This window comes from Lissotriton helveticus, chromosome 1_2 (genome assembly GCF_964261635.1).
Source record: "Lissotriton helveticus chromosome 1_2, aLisHel1.1, whole genome shotgun sequence".
NCBI lineage: Eukaryota > Metazoa > Chordata > Amphibia > Caudata > Salamandridae > Lissotriton > Lissotriton helveticus.
In genome coordinates, this window is record NC_136058.1 from 133,450,201 (window position 1) to 133,464,630 (window position 14,430).

A 14,430-nucleotide genomic window follows, 5' to 3' on the forward strand; every position below is an offset into this window, starting at 1 on the left:
GTTTGCACCATCACATTTCTCCTGTTAGTGCTGCCTCCTGAGGAGAGCCCCTGCACCTTTTATTTTACAAATTAACCACTGGGTAAACTAATATGAAAGTATAGCCTAGCAAACAATTATTGGGCTAAAACTCTAGGACAGAAGCCATACCCTTTGACTTTGCCAATGCTTGATGTTTGTTTTTTCTTGTCAAAGCACTCATTAACCTTGCCCTCTCCCCTTCATCCCACTCTTCTTAAATTTTCAATGCATAGACAATTAAAAAGGACGAGTGGGAGGCAGTGGCATAAAAACACTTGAGGGGGGCCACCCTGCAAAGATCAGGGATGCCCCCCCTTCGGACATACTAAGGAGCACTCAGGACAGGGTACTGTGTTAAGGGAGCCCCCATGGAACTCAGGCCCCCACGCTGTGGGGGTCTTTGTTAAGCCACTGGTGGGTCGAAATTGAGGACCCTCTCTGAAATAAGGCCAGCTCTGCTCCTAGTCAACTGTTTGGTGGTGTTGGCGCTGCTTTCTGATTTCAGTCTCCAGGCAGCATTGCTTGCAATTACTAGCCTGCCTGCCAGAGCTGGTGAATCAAAAGCTGCTTTGCAACTCCACTTTGCTCGGTAACTCTTGAGTTGATCTAAGATGTCCAGTAAAATGAAAAAAAAAAGGTTTGCCCGGAGGCCCTTCTGAACTGCACACACAGACAGATCTCACCTGCGAAACAGGCAAAAGTGTGTGTAAAAGGTAACCGGTTCACGAAATGGCTGTACTGGGGCTTGTGCCAAAATATGATTGTCATTGTCAATCAATACTTGGTTGGAGAGGGCTTATGAAAAATCTGTTTCTGTACATATTCTAGATTGTTTTTTTATTATGCCCATTTTGTTGTGTTCCCAAAGGCTCTGTTGTCTAGTCAGACCTGAAAAGGCTGCCTGGGAAGACACTTCACATTTTAGGTCTGTGTGTGTGATGGTGCTGTTAGCAACAGCAGTTGAATCATTTAACTTTTGGGGGCTGAGACTGGAAATTGGTGTTTCTGGAGGTGGCTCTTCAATCCATGTCAAGGCACTTACGGACTTCTCACCCAGTAACCTATGTGTGTCCCTTAGAGCCAGCCCACTCAGTTACACGCCTGTAGTGATTGCGCACTCATTCACTCAAAATATATTCAAATATCAAACTACTTGCTTGCTCTCATTTGTACTCAAATATTTACTCAAAGCATGGCACCTTATTTTTCTCTCAAAGCTATTGTTTGCAACAAGAGAGACATTGCAGGTAAACAAACGAATAGTTTTTGTTTTGCATTGACATTTTTGAGGAAGTCCAGTTATTTTATATGTGGGGAGACTGGTTGGAAAGCGGAGGTCGTTCAGCTACCATCGTTTGTATATTATAACCCTTATGTGGTTGGGCATCACCTTAGCTATTTTTGTTTACTGTTATAAAATATTTGTGAGTATAATGTGTCCAACGTTTAATGTCCAAGAACATAAAGCAGCAGAAGTAAATATTGAATGAATCTTTATGTATGTTATAAAACATAAAGTGTACATTTTATTTTCAGCCGTGATATATGTTTATTAGAACATTGGAATGTTAGGAGCTCCATTGAAAACCATGGAGTGCTCTGGGCTTATAATGGCTGGTATAAGCCTGGAGCTCCAACATTCCAATGTTTTTGTTCACAGCTCTGGCTGTGAACAAAGGCTTCAGGGCGCCTGAGGGGATTCCAATCCCCTCACGCTTCCAAAAGGCTTTGTTTTTTTTGTTAGAACATTCTGTCCTCTAGTGACAGAATGTTCTAATAGCCTTATAGCCCTTCGTAGATGGGCTATACTGCTATTAAAATCCCTCTCCCTTGTTAAAGGCCCTCGCCTTCGGCTCTGGGCCTTTAACGCTGGAGAGGGCCTTTAATAGCCGGTATAGCCCTCTACGGCGGGCTATAAGGCTATAGTAATGCTCTTGGTAGTGTGTGCATGCCTTCTGGATTAAAAGCAGAAACCAGTAACCCTAAGGTTTGGTTTTACATAGAATAGTTTGTCTATAGATTTCACCTTTCAGGAATATTGGATGCCTCAAACTCATGGGTGTTGATTTGGATCCTATTAATGATTTCATGGTTAGGGATCTTTAAATCGAGAGAGCAGTAGCCAAGGATGACCTGTGTTTTATTTTAGTATACTAAAGAGATCGAAGTCATCAACACCGCTGTTGTAGATCGTTCTGCCAATATTGGAAAATCAGGAAAGCGTGACTTACCCATCACACCTGGAGAAGAGTTGGATATTATTGATATAACAGATGAAAACGTGGTCATCTGTCGGAATTATGAAGGCAAATGTAAGTGGTGTGATGCATATCTATTATTATATGCTTTTGAATCCGGGATAATTAAATGCAAGTTGCACGCCTGGCTAAAGGTAGTCCTAAATTGTTGAATTTTTTTCTTTTCTTCAGATGGTTATGTGTTGGTGGAGAATTTGAACTTCAAGTAAGTTGACATGTCCGATATCTATACTCTTCTTTCACGTCAAATATTTCCATTTTGGGATTAGACGCAGATTATTTGAGTGGGAGTATGACACCACTGATTTCTAGCTGACACATTGTAACAGTCTAATGCCACTAAGGGATAGATTTAATACTCTTATTCCGTAGCATGCACATACGTCTGGTTCTTGTGAATTAACAAATATGTTATGCTTAACCAAAGAAATGTTAATACGGCCAAAAGGTACTATTGTCATTTGTGAAATAGATGTAAATTCTGTAATTTATCTACTGTGTATACTTTGATTCTTTATTTAGTACAACGCTTATTCGTTTTAAAGTATTGTAAAAGCAAATGAACTTTTATTATAACAGAGGATGGGAAATAAACACATATTACACTAGTTTAATTTAGATTATAGAAATGTTAAATACATCAAAATATTTCCTGCATGTGTCATTCCAAATTGGACATTATGAGTAAGTTTAGCTGAAGGCAGTAATGTAATAGTTTAGCTAAGTCATTATAGAGTTGTTAATGCTTGTCTCTTCCTGTCCGATCCACTGTGCACTTTATTCCTTACGTAGCAAGCATCCTATCCTTGTGCAAAAACAGAAAGGCTGTCGATCCATGTATGCACTTCCATGATGTTGCACCTGCAAGGGTCAGGAATAGCTTGGACTTTAAGTGGTGCAGATCGCTCTGGGTCTGAGCAGGTGTGGCTCCTCTGTTGTGGTGGTGGAGTGTCACCCCACTGGTTAGAGTTGGTTACAGAAAAATAAAATATTAAACAATAATATTTTATTTTCTATGACTGGCTCTAGCTGAGGCAAAAAGACATACACACTTCTATTTCTCCAACCCAGCTGTGTTGCACAGACAGGTTGGAGAAAAGCTGCAGGTCCACATTCATTGTCTGAGCAGCAGACCAAGTCACTCAGACCAATCCTGGTGCTGCTCTCATAGCATGACAGCAGCATCTTGATTGGGTAGGGAGCCTGTGCCTTCATAGAGACTGTTGGGAGTGAAGCACTGAGGCGGCAGTTTGGAGTACGGGCAGCGAAAGGTAACGTTTAAAAAAAATATTATGTTTACCCTCCGTTCCCCATATCGGCCTCCCTCAACTTTTCCCCACTCCCAGCCCCCTCCCATTGTGCTGCGGCCGCCACTGGGTCTGAGGATTGCAGTTGTTAAAGATAACATTGAAACTGGTCCGTATCGGGACCTGTATTCTGGTTGACTTTACAGAGAAAAACACTGATTGATTTCTGAACAGTTGCTGTACGAAACATTAATACAGCCCATACCAGTGAGGTAGCTTCTATTTACATTTTCACATTGTTGGAAATGGCCCTTTTTGCAGGGTTATCCCCAAACATTTTGCTTCTTCCTCCCTTGTTTTTCCTGGCCTGTGGTTGTTGGAAATAGGACTCTGGGCACTTTACCACTGCTGATCAGTGCTAAAGAGCATATGCTCTCTGTATACATTGTAATTATGATTGGTTATCCATGATTGGCAGGTTTGTTTCATCAGTAGCACTGAGTGTGCCAGGGCTGGCGATTCAAATGCCACTAGTGGGCCTGCAGCACTGATTGTGCCACCCACATGAGTAGACCTAAAACGGTGTCTCAGGCCTGCCACCGCAGTGCCGGTGTGCAGTTGCTAACTGCCATACTGACCTGACTAGTGTCCCCACTGGCCAGGCCTAACCCTTCCCTTTCTGTACACATTGGACACCTCTATGGAAGGCCCAAGGTACCTCCCCCCCCCCCCACACCCCCTGGGCAGGGTGCAGTGTATGTGAAAGGTAGATCATGTACTATTGTGGGTGACATGGTCTGAGAGTGAAATACTGCCATTTTCGTTTTTCACTATTGAAAGGCTACCTTGCCTATAGGCTAGAATGGGGAATGCTTTGTATAGTGTTTACCTGCATATCTTCCGATAGTAGCAAGATAGAAAATTGAAGTCTGGTATACCTGAACTCAGAATTTAATAATCCATCTTTTAGGAAGGATGGTTTGTAAATCCTGTGTTTGAAAACAGCACTTTTAGAAAGTGGCTGTTTTCTTGTCTTATCTTTCTGTGTGCCTTTGCCTGTTTGTGAATTGACTGTCTGGTTTGTGAGTGACAGGGGATGGGGTGGCTTCAGGAGGCTGGGTGTGTCAGCACTAGTCTGAATATCTTCATCTGCATCTTGAGTGGTGTGAGGGGTTAGCACCTGGGCCTAAATAGGGCTGTGCCTGCCTTCCACAATGCTAGCTCCACCTCCTGCTGGGCAGCTGATGACCCTGTCCCTCTCTTTCGCAAAGGAAAAAAAAGTCATGTAAACCAAGTGCTCCAGGACTGACCAGAACTGGTTTAGACTAGGCAAAGGCCTCTCTGCCTTCAGAGACCAAAGAGAATATTGGTATAAAAGTGGATACCCAGACCCCAGAACTTTAGATCATCCTGGAATCAAGAAGGAACCTCTGCCTATTCTGTCAAGGAGAGGGGAAGGACTTTGCTGTTGTTGTGTCCCCTGCTTGAAGAGATCTCCAAGGGCCTGAGAAGAGCTGGCCTCCTGCTAAGAAGCCAGGAACAAAAGGACTTCAACCCCAGCTTACCCTTAAACTCTGCTCTGTGAGTTCTGACCTGCCTAGAGTGCTTGATCCATTTGTGGGACCTTCAGAGGTTGTCTCCTGCTGTTTGGAGAGCTGGAAAAGAAGAAGAGAAGGAGATATACAATTTTGCACGCATCGCTCGCTTGTCGTCGACACAGTGCGAGAGAATTCCAGTCACCGCGAAGATCGTCGCAGCACCTGTTGCCGCTGCAAGAACTGACGCATCGTTCACTTGCGGAGCGCATCGCCCAATGCGGGAAGATTACTGTTGCTGCGAATATCGTCGCAGAGCCTGTCATCGCTTTGAGACCCTTTGCATCGCTTGCCTGCGGACCGCATCCCATCGCTGCAAACATCGTTGCAGAGTCAACGCATCGAGGGGCCGCGACAGAAGAGGATCAACACTGCCCCAACATAGTCGCCACCCCGAAGATTGTCGCACTGTGCCTGTGCGAGATGCTTCCTACCGGAGAACCTGCAAACTGGAATCCATACAAGGTATTGCATCGCTCCCCATACAGATGGATTCGACGCATCCCACTCGCGGCAGCGGGGTTGTCACATCGCCGCCTCAGGAGTGACGCATTGCTTGTTTTCTGAAGTTGCAGCTGCCGCTTGGTACTTTTGTCGCATCTACAGGTACTTTGGGCTAAAAATTACGCAACTGTGGATTATTTTGGTGCAAAACATTCGAACTTTTTTTAAAGACTTATCTTGGAACAGTGTATGTTGGATTTTTGTCGTTTTGGGCTTGTGTAGTTAAGATAAAGATACTTTATTATTCTAAACTGGTGTGGAGTCCATTTTTGGTGTTTTCATTGTGTTACTGTGAGTGTTGGTAGAAATACTTTACACAATGCCTTTGATACGCCTGTCTGCTCCTGCCAAGCTACCAAGGGGGCGAGCAGGGGTTATCCAAAGAGTGTATCCACCTTACCCTGACTAGAAGCAAGGGTCCCTATTTGGACATTGGTACCTACCTCTGCCAACTAGACACCCCCAGAACTAACACACATATTCAACTTCATTTACCTTCCAAAGAGTGTTTGCCTTTTCCAGGATGTTGTTTTTTCTGTAGTTTTCTTTTTCATATCACTTTTTAGAATTGGGTACTGGGTCGCTTGTAGGTGTCTTTGTGAACAGGTTTTTGATGAGTGTTACTAATGCTATGTTTTATTTACTGGTATGTTTTTCTGATATTATAGATCATTAAAATCACATTGATTTACATCAGGATGTTGCTGCATGCACCTGACCGCTATATTCTTCTATTAATCATTATGGTTTTCTTTGTATGTGTTAGAAATGGGAGTCTCTAGTTACCAAGTTGTTACCCTGTCCAAGTAGGGACCCTTCTTTCTAGTCTGGATAAGGGAGCTACACCCCTGCTCACCCCCTTGGTAACTTGTCATGTGCAGTCAGGCTTATCTCGGAGGCAGTGTGTAAAGCATTTGCACATAACCAGCAGTAATACTGTAAACACACTACAGAAGGACACCACACAAGTTTTAGAAAAATAGCCAATATTTATCTGTGTAAAACAAGACCAAAGCGGTAAAAATCCAACTTACCGTTATTCAAAATACTATAACGCAAGAATACACTTTAAAACAGTTCCTTGAAATCGATAGCTCCATCTGGGGCCATCACAGCGTTGTGCACAAACAAATCAAACAGTTCTGGCTGACCGTGGGGTCTAGGCCAGATACGGTGTTCGGGAAGACCCACAAACAGTGCCTTAAGAAATGCAGGGCATCAGAGGATCTTGCGATGAGCTCTGAAGAGCTGGCATTGGCAGGCATCTGCTCCAGAGGTCTGTGCAGGAGTCGCCAGGCCCTTGAAGTCACAATACATTGCCGATCGAACGCTGGGTAGTGGAAGGCAGGAGCGCCTGCATCTGCAGGCACCGAGTGTGCGGTTCGAAGTGCAGCGTTCCAGCTTTCTAAGGTAACCACGGGTCTCTTTCGGTAGCTGGGTAGAGCTCCCTTTCAGCATGTTTATTATGGACATAACCAGCAGTCTGTTCTCTGCTTCGCAGAGATCGTATCAGAATGCATTTACTGCGCCCATAATGAAGCCTGCATCTTTTCACACTTGTTTTTTAATAAACATGAACACAGAAAGCAGACCACCTTCTCTTGTTATGCCTTTAGAGAGGTCTAGGGTAGTCTGCATCAGTCTTGATGTAAACTGTGGCTCAGCTCACACACAGTCAAATCTACCTAGTACCTCAAAGAAACAAGGTTTTTATGAAAAAAAAGGTTCTAAACAGGGTCATAGTGGACATATTCATCAGTCGCTATATCTATGCAGCTGAAAATGTACTTTTTATTGGGTTCATTGTACTATGGATGTCGTAAATAGGCTGCCCTCTATATCAGTAGAATTGGAGATAGTATTCTGCTTTCTGTGTTCACAGTACTCAGACTACATACAGCATGCCCAAGGGAGAAACTCTCCAATCTGGCATGTCCCTAAAATTCATCAAGCAAATTCTGATACAGGGAAGGTCACAATTAATTTCTGTGGTGCAGTCACATAAATATTACATTGACACCATGAGATGCTATTGAGAATCCTACACACACAGTTGCAAATATTGTGTGTGCTTATCTGTTTCGATTGTATGTCTCATGCAAAATCAATAATAAAAAAAAGCGTCGGCAGTGGTTTCTTTATTAGGGCATGGGGGTATCACCCCCCTGTTTGTATCCCCCATATTAAATGTTTACTGCTTGATTTCTTTTGTTTTTTTTAGCCGCAGTGCGCGGAATGGCCTGGGCAGATTTTGCGTTATTTACAGGCGAGCGAGGACGTGGGTGGGAGGGGGGACTGGGAGCTTGAATGATTGACAGGTCAACTGCTAGGCCTCTATGGGGTGTAGTGCGCATGTCTGGTTGGACGGGGGCCTTGCGCTGACCAGCCCGACATGGGCAATTGAACCCTCGCTCGCCTACCTGCACAATGTAGGAACCCGGGGTATTGCTGACACAGCCCCCAAGTCTCCTGTGAAGCGTTGCCAGTGCCCGACCGAGCCAGTCCTCTCACTGCTCTCATGCTGTTTGCGAACAAAAACAGCAAGGGAGCAGCATCTAGATTTGCTCAGGTGTCACGGGTTCGACACAAGAGGACAATAAAATGCCTGACCGTGCTGCGGAGCTCCTGAATCAGGGCCAAGTTCGAGAGCACTTCAGCCTTCTGTGCTGGGGTCTACAGGTTGGCATCTCAGCGCTTAGAATCGGTCCACACCACAGAAGTATCATCGGTTATTAATTTCAAATATAATATTAACTTGCTTTATGAAGCTCTTCAAGTCTGCCAGATTGTGGCAGGTTAGCACCTAGAGTGATCTTGGTTGACACTCGTCTCTCCTGGTTACTCCATGTACAGGTTTTGACTGGGCTCTCCTCCACATAGCCAGCACGGATAGCGAGCTTTGAACTCAGGGCAGTACCATATTTTTGGAAGCCTGGGTGCCTGTGCCTGTGAATTCCAAGGCTGTGCCTCCAGGGCAGGCTGAGACTGGCTCGTGTTCAATGAAGCAGGACCAGTTGGACAAGTTATTTAAGTGAGGAAAGACTGATCCAACACAAAGAGGACAGACTCCGACAGGCATGCGGAAGCACAGGCCATAACGGGCACAATGGAGGTAGAGTGCGAGGTAGAGAGGCACCGTTGGCACAAGAGGAGACAGGAGGGCAGTGGGAAGAGAGATTGAGCTTAGCAAAGAACAGCAGCCACCACAGACGCAAGACTCTAGAAGAGAGACGCTGTGAGGTAAGCCTGAATAGGAAAACAATTGGCTATTCAGGTGGCTCTGTGGGTTAGGCGCATGCTGCTCAGATCGTTTGGAGCGAACAGTTCAGAAGTAGGTTCCTGCAATAACCAACCCAACCTCTCATCCTTCCAAGGCTGACAGATTGAGTACCATTAAACTGGGGAACACCAACACCTGTTATATACAGGGCTTAGAAGCTAGAGCTGCAATAATAAGCACTATGCAAACACAGCACACGTTGCTCATTTTATAGGCATGCCATATATCCCCTCTTCTACTTGCATCCCTTTCTCCCTCCCTTTCATTTATCCAGGCACACACTCCTTTGCTCCCGTTCTCCTGTCATGTATCCGGAAACGCTCTATCTTTTGGCCCTACCTGCCCTATGGTATCACTTTTAATATTTCCTTTTCGCAGTTTAACTTTTTGCTCAAAACTGCTTCTGTCCATACACATCGCTCCAAGAGTGCTACTTTTCCTTCTAAGCATACTTCTCTTCAGCCTAGTCTTTCCTTCAGCTTTACGTTCATAGAATGTGTGTCATGGTGTGATGCAGTATATGCTACATAACTGGACAGTGACGGAGAACCTTCCTGAGAGGAGATAGCTCAGTGAGATATTTTCTTGCTGTTAAGATGGGTGCACGCATATGTGTCTCAGACTCGGCCATTCATTCTTCTGAAGTAGAACAGCACTCAAACTGGTAGAGCCTCCTGTTAAGGGTTATGATATTTAAACCATTCATGTGAAGCTATATACAGTGGATTGTGCAGGCCAAAGATCTTCCAACTTTTTTCTGTGGCTCCGCCCCTTTTTTGTAAAGTTATTTTACAATGCCACCGCCCCCAAAAAACGACAAATTGTCACCGGTATTCTATAAAAGGTGACACTGCAAGGAAGATAAAGTATTGTATAGGGTTTGAGTGCACAGCTCCTAACAAATATAGACGCAGTGGGGCTCTACAACTTCACAAACTAGATTAATGAACGGTAAAACAAGGCAAGCCAAACATTTGAGGAGAGTGTTTTCCAGACGTGTGTAGTTGTTCCAAGTACTTGGTCATAAAATCCTTGGCCTCTCTGCTGAGCAAACAGAGCAGTAGTCTCTTATTCCAGTTGTAATTGGGATTCTGTGCAATTGTGTGTGAAAACAGTTCACAGTTGCCAAAATATTGAGAAAGCAAAGTAAATAAAAATGCAGTGCTTCCAGGCGAGTCAGTGCGTAGTGTATTTGGGGGTTGTAAGTGAAAGGAGGCTGCTGGAGATCAGATATGCATATGGACTAGATGTGGAGAGAAAAGGGTGCATGTGTCGAATGCTGATTGAGCATAACCGACATGATTGAGACACTCGGAAGGCCACTACCCCTTCGAAAAGCCTCAGTAATGTTTAATTCAGTCTCACAATTGGAACATTTTAAATATTATTTACAACAAAATCATTGTTACTCTTTTATCTTAAACCACTTGTTATAAATGGGGTTTGTGGTTGGCTAGGGGAGGCACCTAAGCGAGGCAGAACCCACCACTGTAGTCAGGGTAATGGAGTTACACACCCAAGATAACCCCTACTCACACCCTTGGTAACTTGGCAGAGCAGCCGGCTTACCCAAGAGGTAAAGTGTACAGCATTTGCACAACACATACATGCAGTACACACACATGCAGTATACACACACACACATAGTACACACACACACACACACATGCAGTACACACACCAGTGGCACACTAGGTGCACCACAAAAGAGACACCACACAAGGTCATATTAAAACATTCTTTGTATTATACATAAAACACCTTAGACCACAATCACATAAATCACTTCTCACTTTGCCAACTAGGCAATTGTCATGACATAGGTAGTGCCATAAGGCAAACACTTGCAAGGTGCACATGTCATCAGACATCATGAAAACAATATTACTGTGCATCTTCCGCTATTACATTAGGATACTCGCTGTCCTGACTATTTAAGGCATCAAAATGACATGCATTAGTATTCCAGGGCATGGAATGCAGCAGTTAAGTTACCTATAAAACATACATGTCATAAAACATCTTACCTGTGCCCATCATGCAGATCCTGAAAGGAGAGTTGTTACTCTTTCTTAGTAAATCATCTAGTAACATAGGCATCTGGATGTAAGAGCTATGCAGACATTGAAATACATAGCTCAAGTACATCAATCGCGTAGCCTAGCCAAGGTCCTGAATGTAGGCCAGAGGAACGCCTGTGTCCCTACTACCAGTAATGCTGTCAATTTCTGCCCCCACGGTAGGTAGTATCGCAGCTGCTTCTGCGGTGCAGCAGTGAGTGGTTCCAAGCAGAGGTGGGGGGAGGGAATAGTCTCGGTCCCTGGTCAAGACCAATCAGGAACTTGCAAGGCAGCCCCTCTGGCTACCTGAGGCGGAAGGCATGAGCGTTCTCCCCTCCGCTGGGTTGCAGCACACCGATCCGGCTGCAAGGCTTGCACTATCTCTCACTCAGGGTAGTGTCCCTGCTTTACCTGGCAGTCTTTTTCCACCGCAGTGCTGCTAAAGCACTCAGCGCGGCATATTGCTTGGGACTGGGCTGCCACTTGTGGTGATTCCTTTCCTGGGTGCTTCGGGTCTAGTTGGTAGGCAACACCTAATGCTTCTGTGGTGTTAACTCTGCTGACAAGCAGTCGCCCTCGAGCTACGCAAACCTCTCGGACTTGTTACAAGGAGTGGTGGGTCCTCAGCCCAAAACTAATGCACACGGGCGAGTACAATCCAGAAAGTACAAGAGACTCACTAGTGATGAAAACACAGGCAGGGTATCCATGCAATAAAGCCCATGGATTTCCAGTCAATAAAGCGCTCACCATGCGCTCGTTTGGAGTGCTCCTTTTGGCAAAGGTGGAGCACTCTCCATACCCTTGGGCAGCAAATGGAGCTCTCAACATACCTTTACTTCTTTAGGGAAAAAGAAGGGTATACTGACAGGCCAGTTCCTTCTCTGCTCCAGGCAGGAGCACCAACTGCAGGCTGTCCTACCCCACACAAGTTAGGGGCAGAACTTCTCACACAGCTTCTCTAGCTCTCCTCCCAGACAGGTTATTCTTTTAAGATATTGCATGATCTTTCTCCTGAAGTATCCCTGAGACTTCCAACAGGAGGCAAGCACACACAAGTCTTTGGAGATTCTCCACAAGCAGGATACCACAGCAGGACAAAAAGTGTTAGTCTTTTTCTCTTCCACACACAGAAGCAGCCACAGCCGGCGAACCCACCCCTCACAAGGCAGCGCTCTTCACACAGTCCTTCCACTCTTCTTCTTTGCAGTCCTGGGGATTTAGGTCTAATACTAATACCCCAAATTCTCAATGTTGTCTTTCTGGTAAGTGTTCCTGAAACCAGTCTAAGTCAGTCATGTCCTCCCAGGTGCAGCATGACTACAGGTGGCCGAGACAGCATTGTGAAAATGAGACACAGCGATTTCAGGTGCAAGTGAAACTCTTCCCACCACTCTCAGTCTCTAAGTGCAGACCATGTATATTCAGCCCAGCGATGAGTTACACAGGCAAGACAGGGCACTCCTCAACCCTCCCCCCACCAAAGTGACTGTTTAGAGTGAATGCACATCCCTAGCTCCTGTCCGTCCAATACCAGACGCTGAATACACACAGTCAGAGGCACACAGGATGGTAAAGCAAGATAATATCCACTTTCTAAAAGTGCCATTTTCAAACACAGAATTTAAAAACCACCTTTACCAAAAGGTGCATTAGTAAATTCTGAGTTCAGAGAGCCTCAACTCTATTTCTCTATCTTGTCCCTATGGAACATTAATCTTGTAAGATGTTAAAAAGCAACTCCCACGTTAGCCTATGGGACAGATAGCCTTTCGATATTGAAAAACGAAATTGGCAGCCTTTCGCTATCAGGACATGTCACACACACTAGTACATGTTCTACCTTTCACATATGCTGCACCCTGCCCTTTGGGGTACCTAACTTAGGAGTGCCTTACATTTAAGGAAAGGGAAAGTTTGGGCCTGGCAAGTAGGTGCACTTGCCAGGGCAACATTGTAGTCTACAACTGTGCACAGTGGTAGGTCTAAAACACATTTACAGGGCTAATCCTGTGGGTGGCACAACCAGTGCGGCAAGCCCAGCATTTGATTTACAGGCCCTGGCACACTCAGTGTACTTTATTAGGGACTTACCAGTAAATCAAATATGCCAATCATGCATAACTAATCATTGTCAAAATTTATACAGAGAGCAGTGTGAAAAGGTAGGGCCGATGTCGACCAAGAACCTTCAGTGTTTGCCCGGCGTTAGCCGCCTCTCATACCATCCGATATTACCAAACAAAGAGGCAGGCGCTGGAGACAGGAAGGCAGGAAACAGGAGTTTATTCCGACGGAGCAGAACACGTCAAATCAGACAACAGGGTATCTTCTCGAGGTGCTCTAACCGCATCTCTGAGGCCTGGCCTCTTATACACAGGTTTATGGCTTTATTACATACACTGCATCCGTGATGTTTCTTTGAAGGACAGAAAAGACATCCTCGGAATCCCCGGTCCAGGCCCGTTCCCACACACATCTACAGTAGAGTTCCCACCCCGATCTCAGCATGTGGTGGTTATCGCGCAGCTGGACATTCCGCTGGGAACGGGGACGTGTGTGATCAGTCGGATCTTCGGGGTGCGAAAGCATTGATTAATCCCCGCTCCTTTGATGTGAGGCGAGGTCCTACTGTAGGGGGCAATAAACTGCATCTGTTGGGCTAGGTGATGGCCTGGGATCAGGCCGGACAATCGGGCAGGGAGGAAGAGGTTATCAAAAGGGCCTGTTCTTTGAATGAGATGAAAGAGCGAGGGGGTTCAGCACGGGATGTGGCTCGGAGACAGGGTCGCGTTAGAGGTGCGTTTATGGCCCAAGCAGGAGAGACCGGGGGCTGTCGGGGCGCGGGGGAATGCTTGCGAGGCCGGGGAGTGAGGGGGAGAGACGCGCAGGCTATTGGCAATGGGCAGAGAGGCCACGACACAAAAAAATGGCTGTCACTTACGTGCATGATGGGGCCTAAAAGGGACAAGAAAAAAACGGTGTTGGATCTAGCCCTGATCTCTTGACTGGGTGAGAGTACTCTGCTTAATTCAGAGACTCTGTCCATCACCACCCCTTGTTGTAAATAAAAGGGACAAGATGGCGTGGCCACTGTTTCATGATTTTCACTTTACTTTCAACAGTGGCTGGGGTGAACATAAATGAACGCCGCTTATATATACCTAATTTTAGTCATTTTCCACAGTCCCCAGTTTTTATCATAAGTTAGTTCATTCCTGTTCATGTCATAGGTGAGGATGTACAAGCTGACATTAGTTATACAATTCGCTTTGGTAGCCCATATGCATTACAGGCAGATGGAAATAATTCTGCTATCAATGCAGACAGAATCTTACATAACCATATGTAGTCAATGTGATGGGCGGGGAGACAGTGCATACAAAATTACATTAGCTGCGTCATACGTTAGACCTTGGAGGCGGGGACATTACTTTAGACGATGTAGGAGATTCGTCCGAATAC

At 45.4% G+C, this 14,430-nt stretch overlaps 1 protein-coding gene across 5 annotated transcripts in view; it reads left to right on the plus strand.

The window, feature by feature from the left end:
* The window catches only part of FYB2 (FYN binding protein 2), a 571,085-nt gene that overhangs the window by 544,965 nt on the left and 11,690 nt on the right, over positions 1-14,430 (plus strand). For all 5 annotated transcript variants that reach the window (XR_013603713.1, XR_013603717.1, XR_013603715.1 and 2 more), the window contains 2 exons: positions 2,171-2,333; positions 2,451-2,484. Coding sequence is in view for 2 of the 5 variants with exons in the window: in XM_078670088.1 (XP_078526214.1) it covers positions 2,171-2,333; positions 2,451-2,484 (197 nt within the window). In the remaining 3 variants the exon portion in view is untranslated. The remainder of the gene's footprint in view (positions 1-2,170; positions 2,334-2,450; positions 2,485-14,430) is intronic.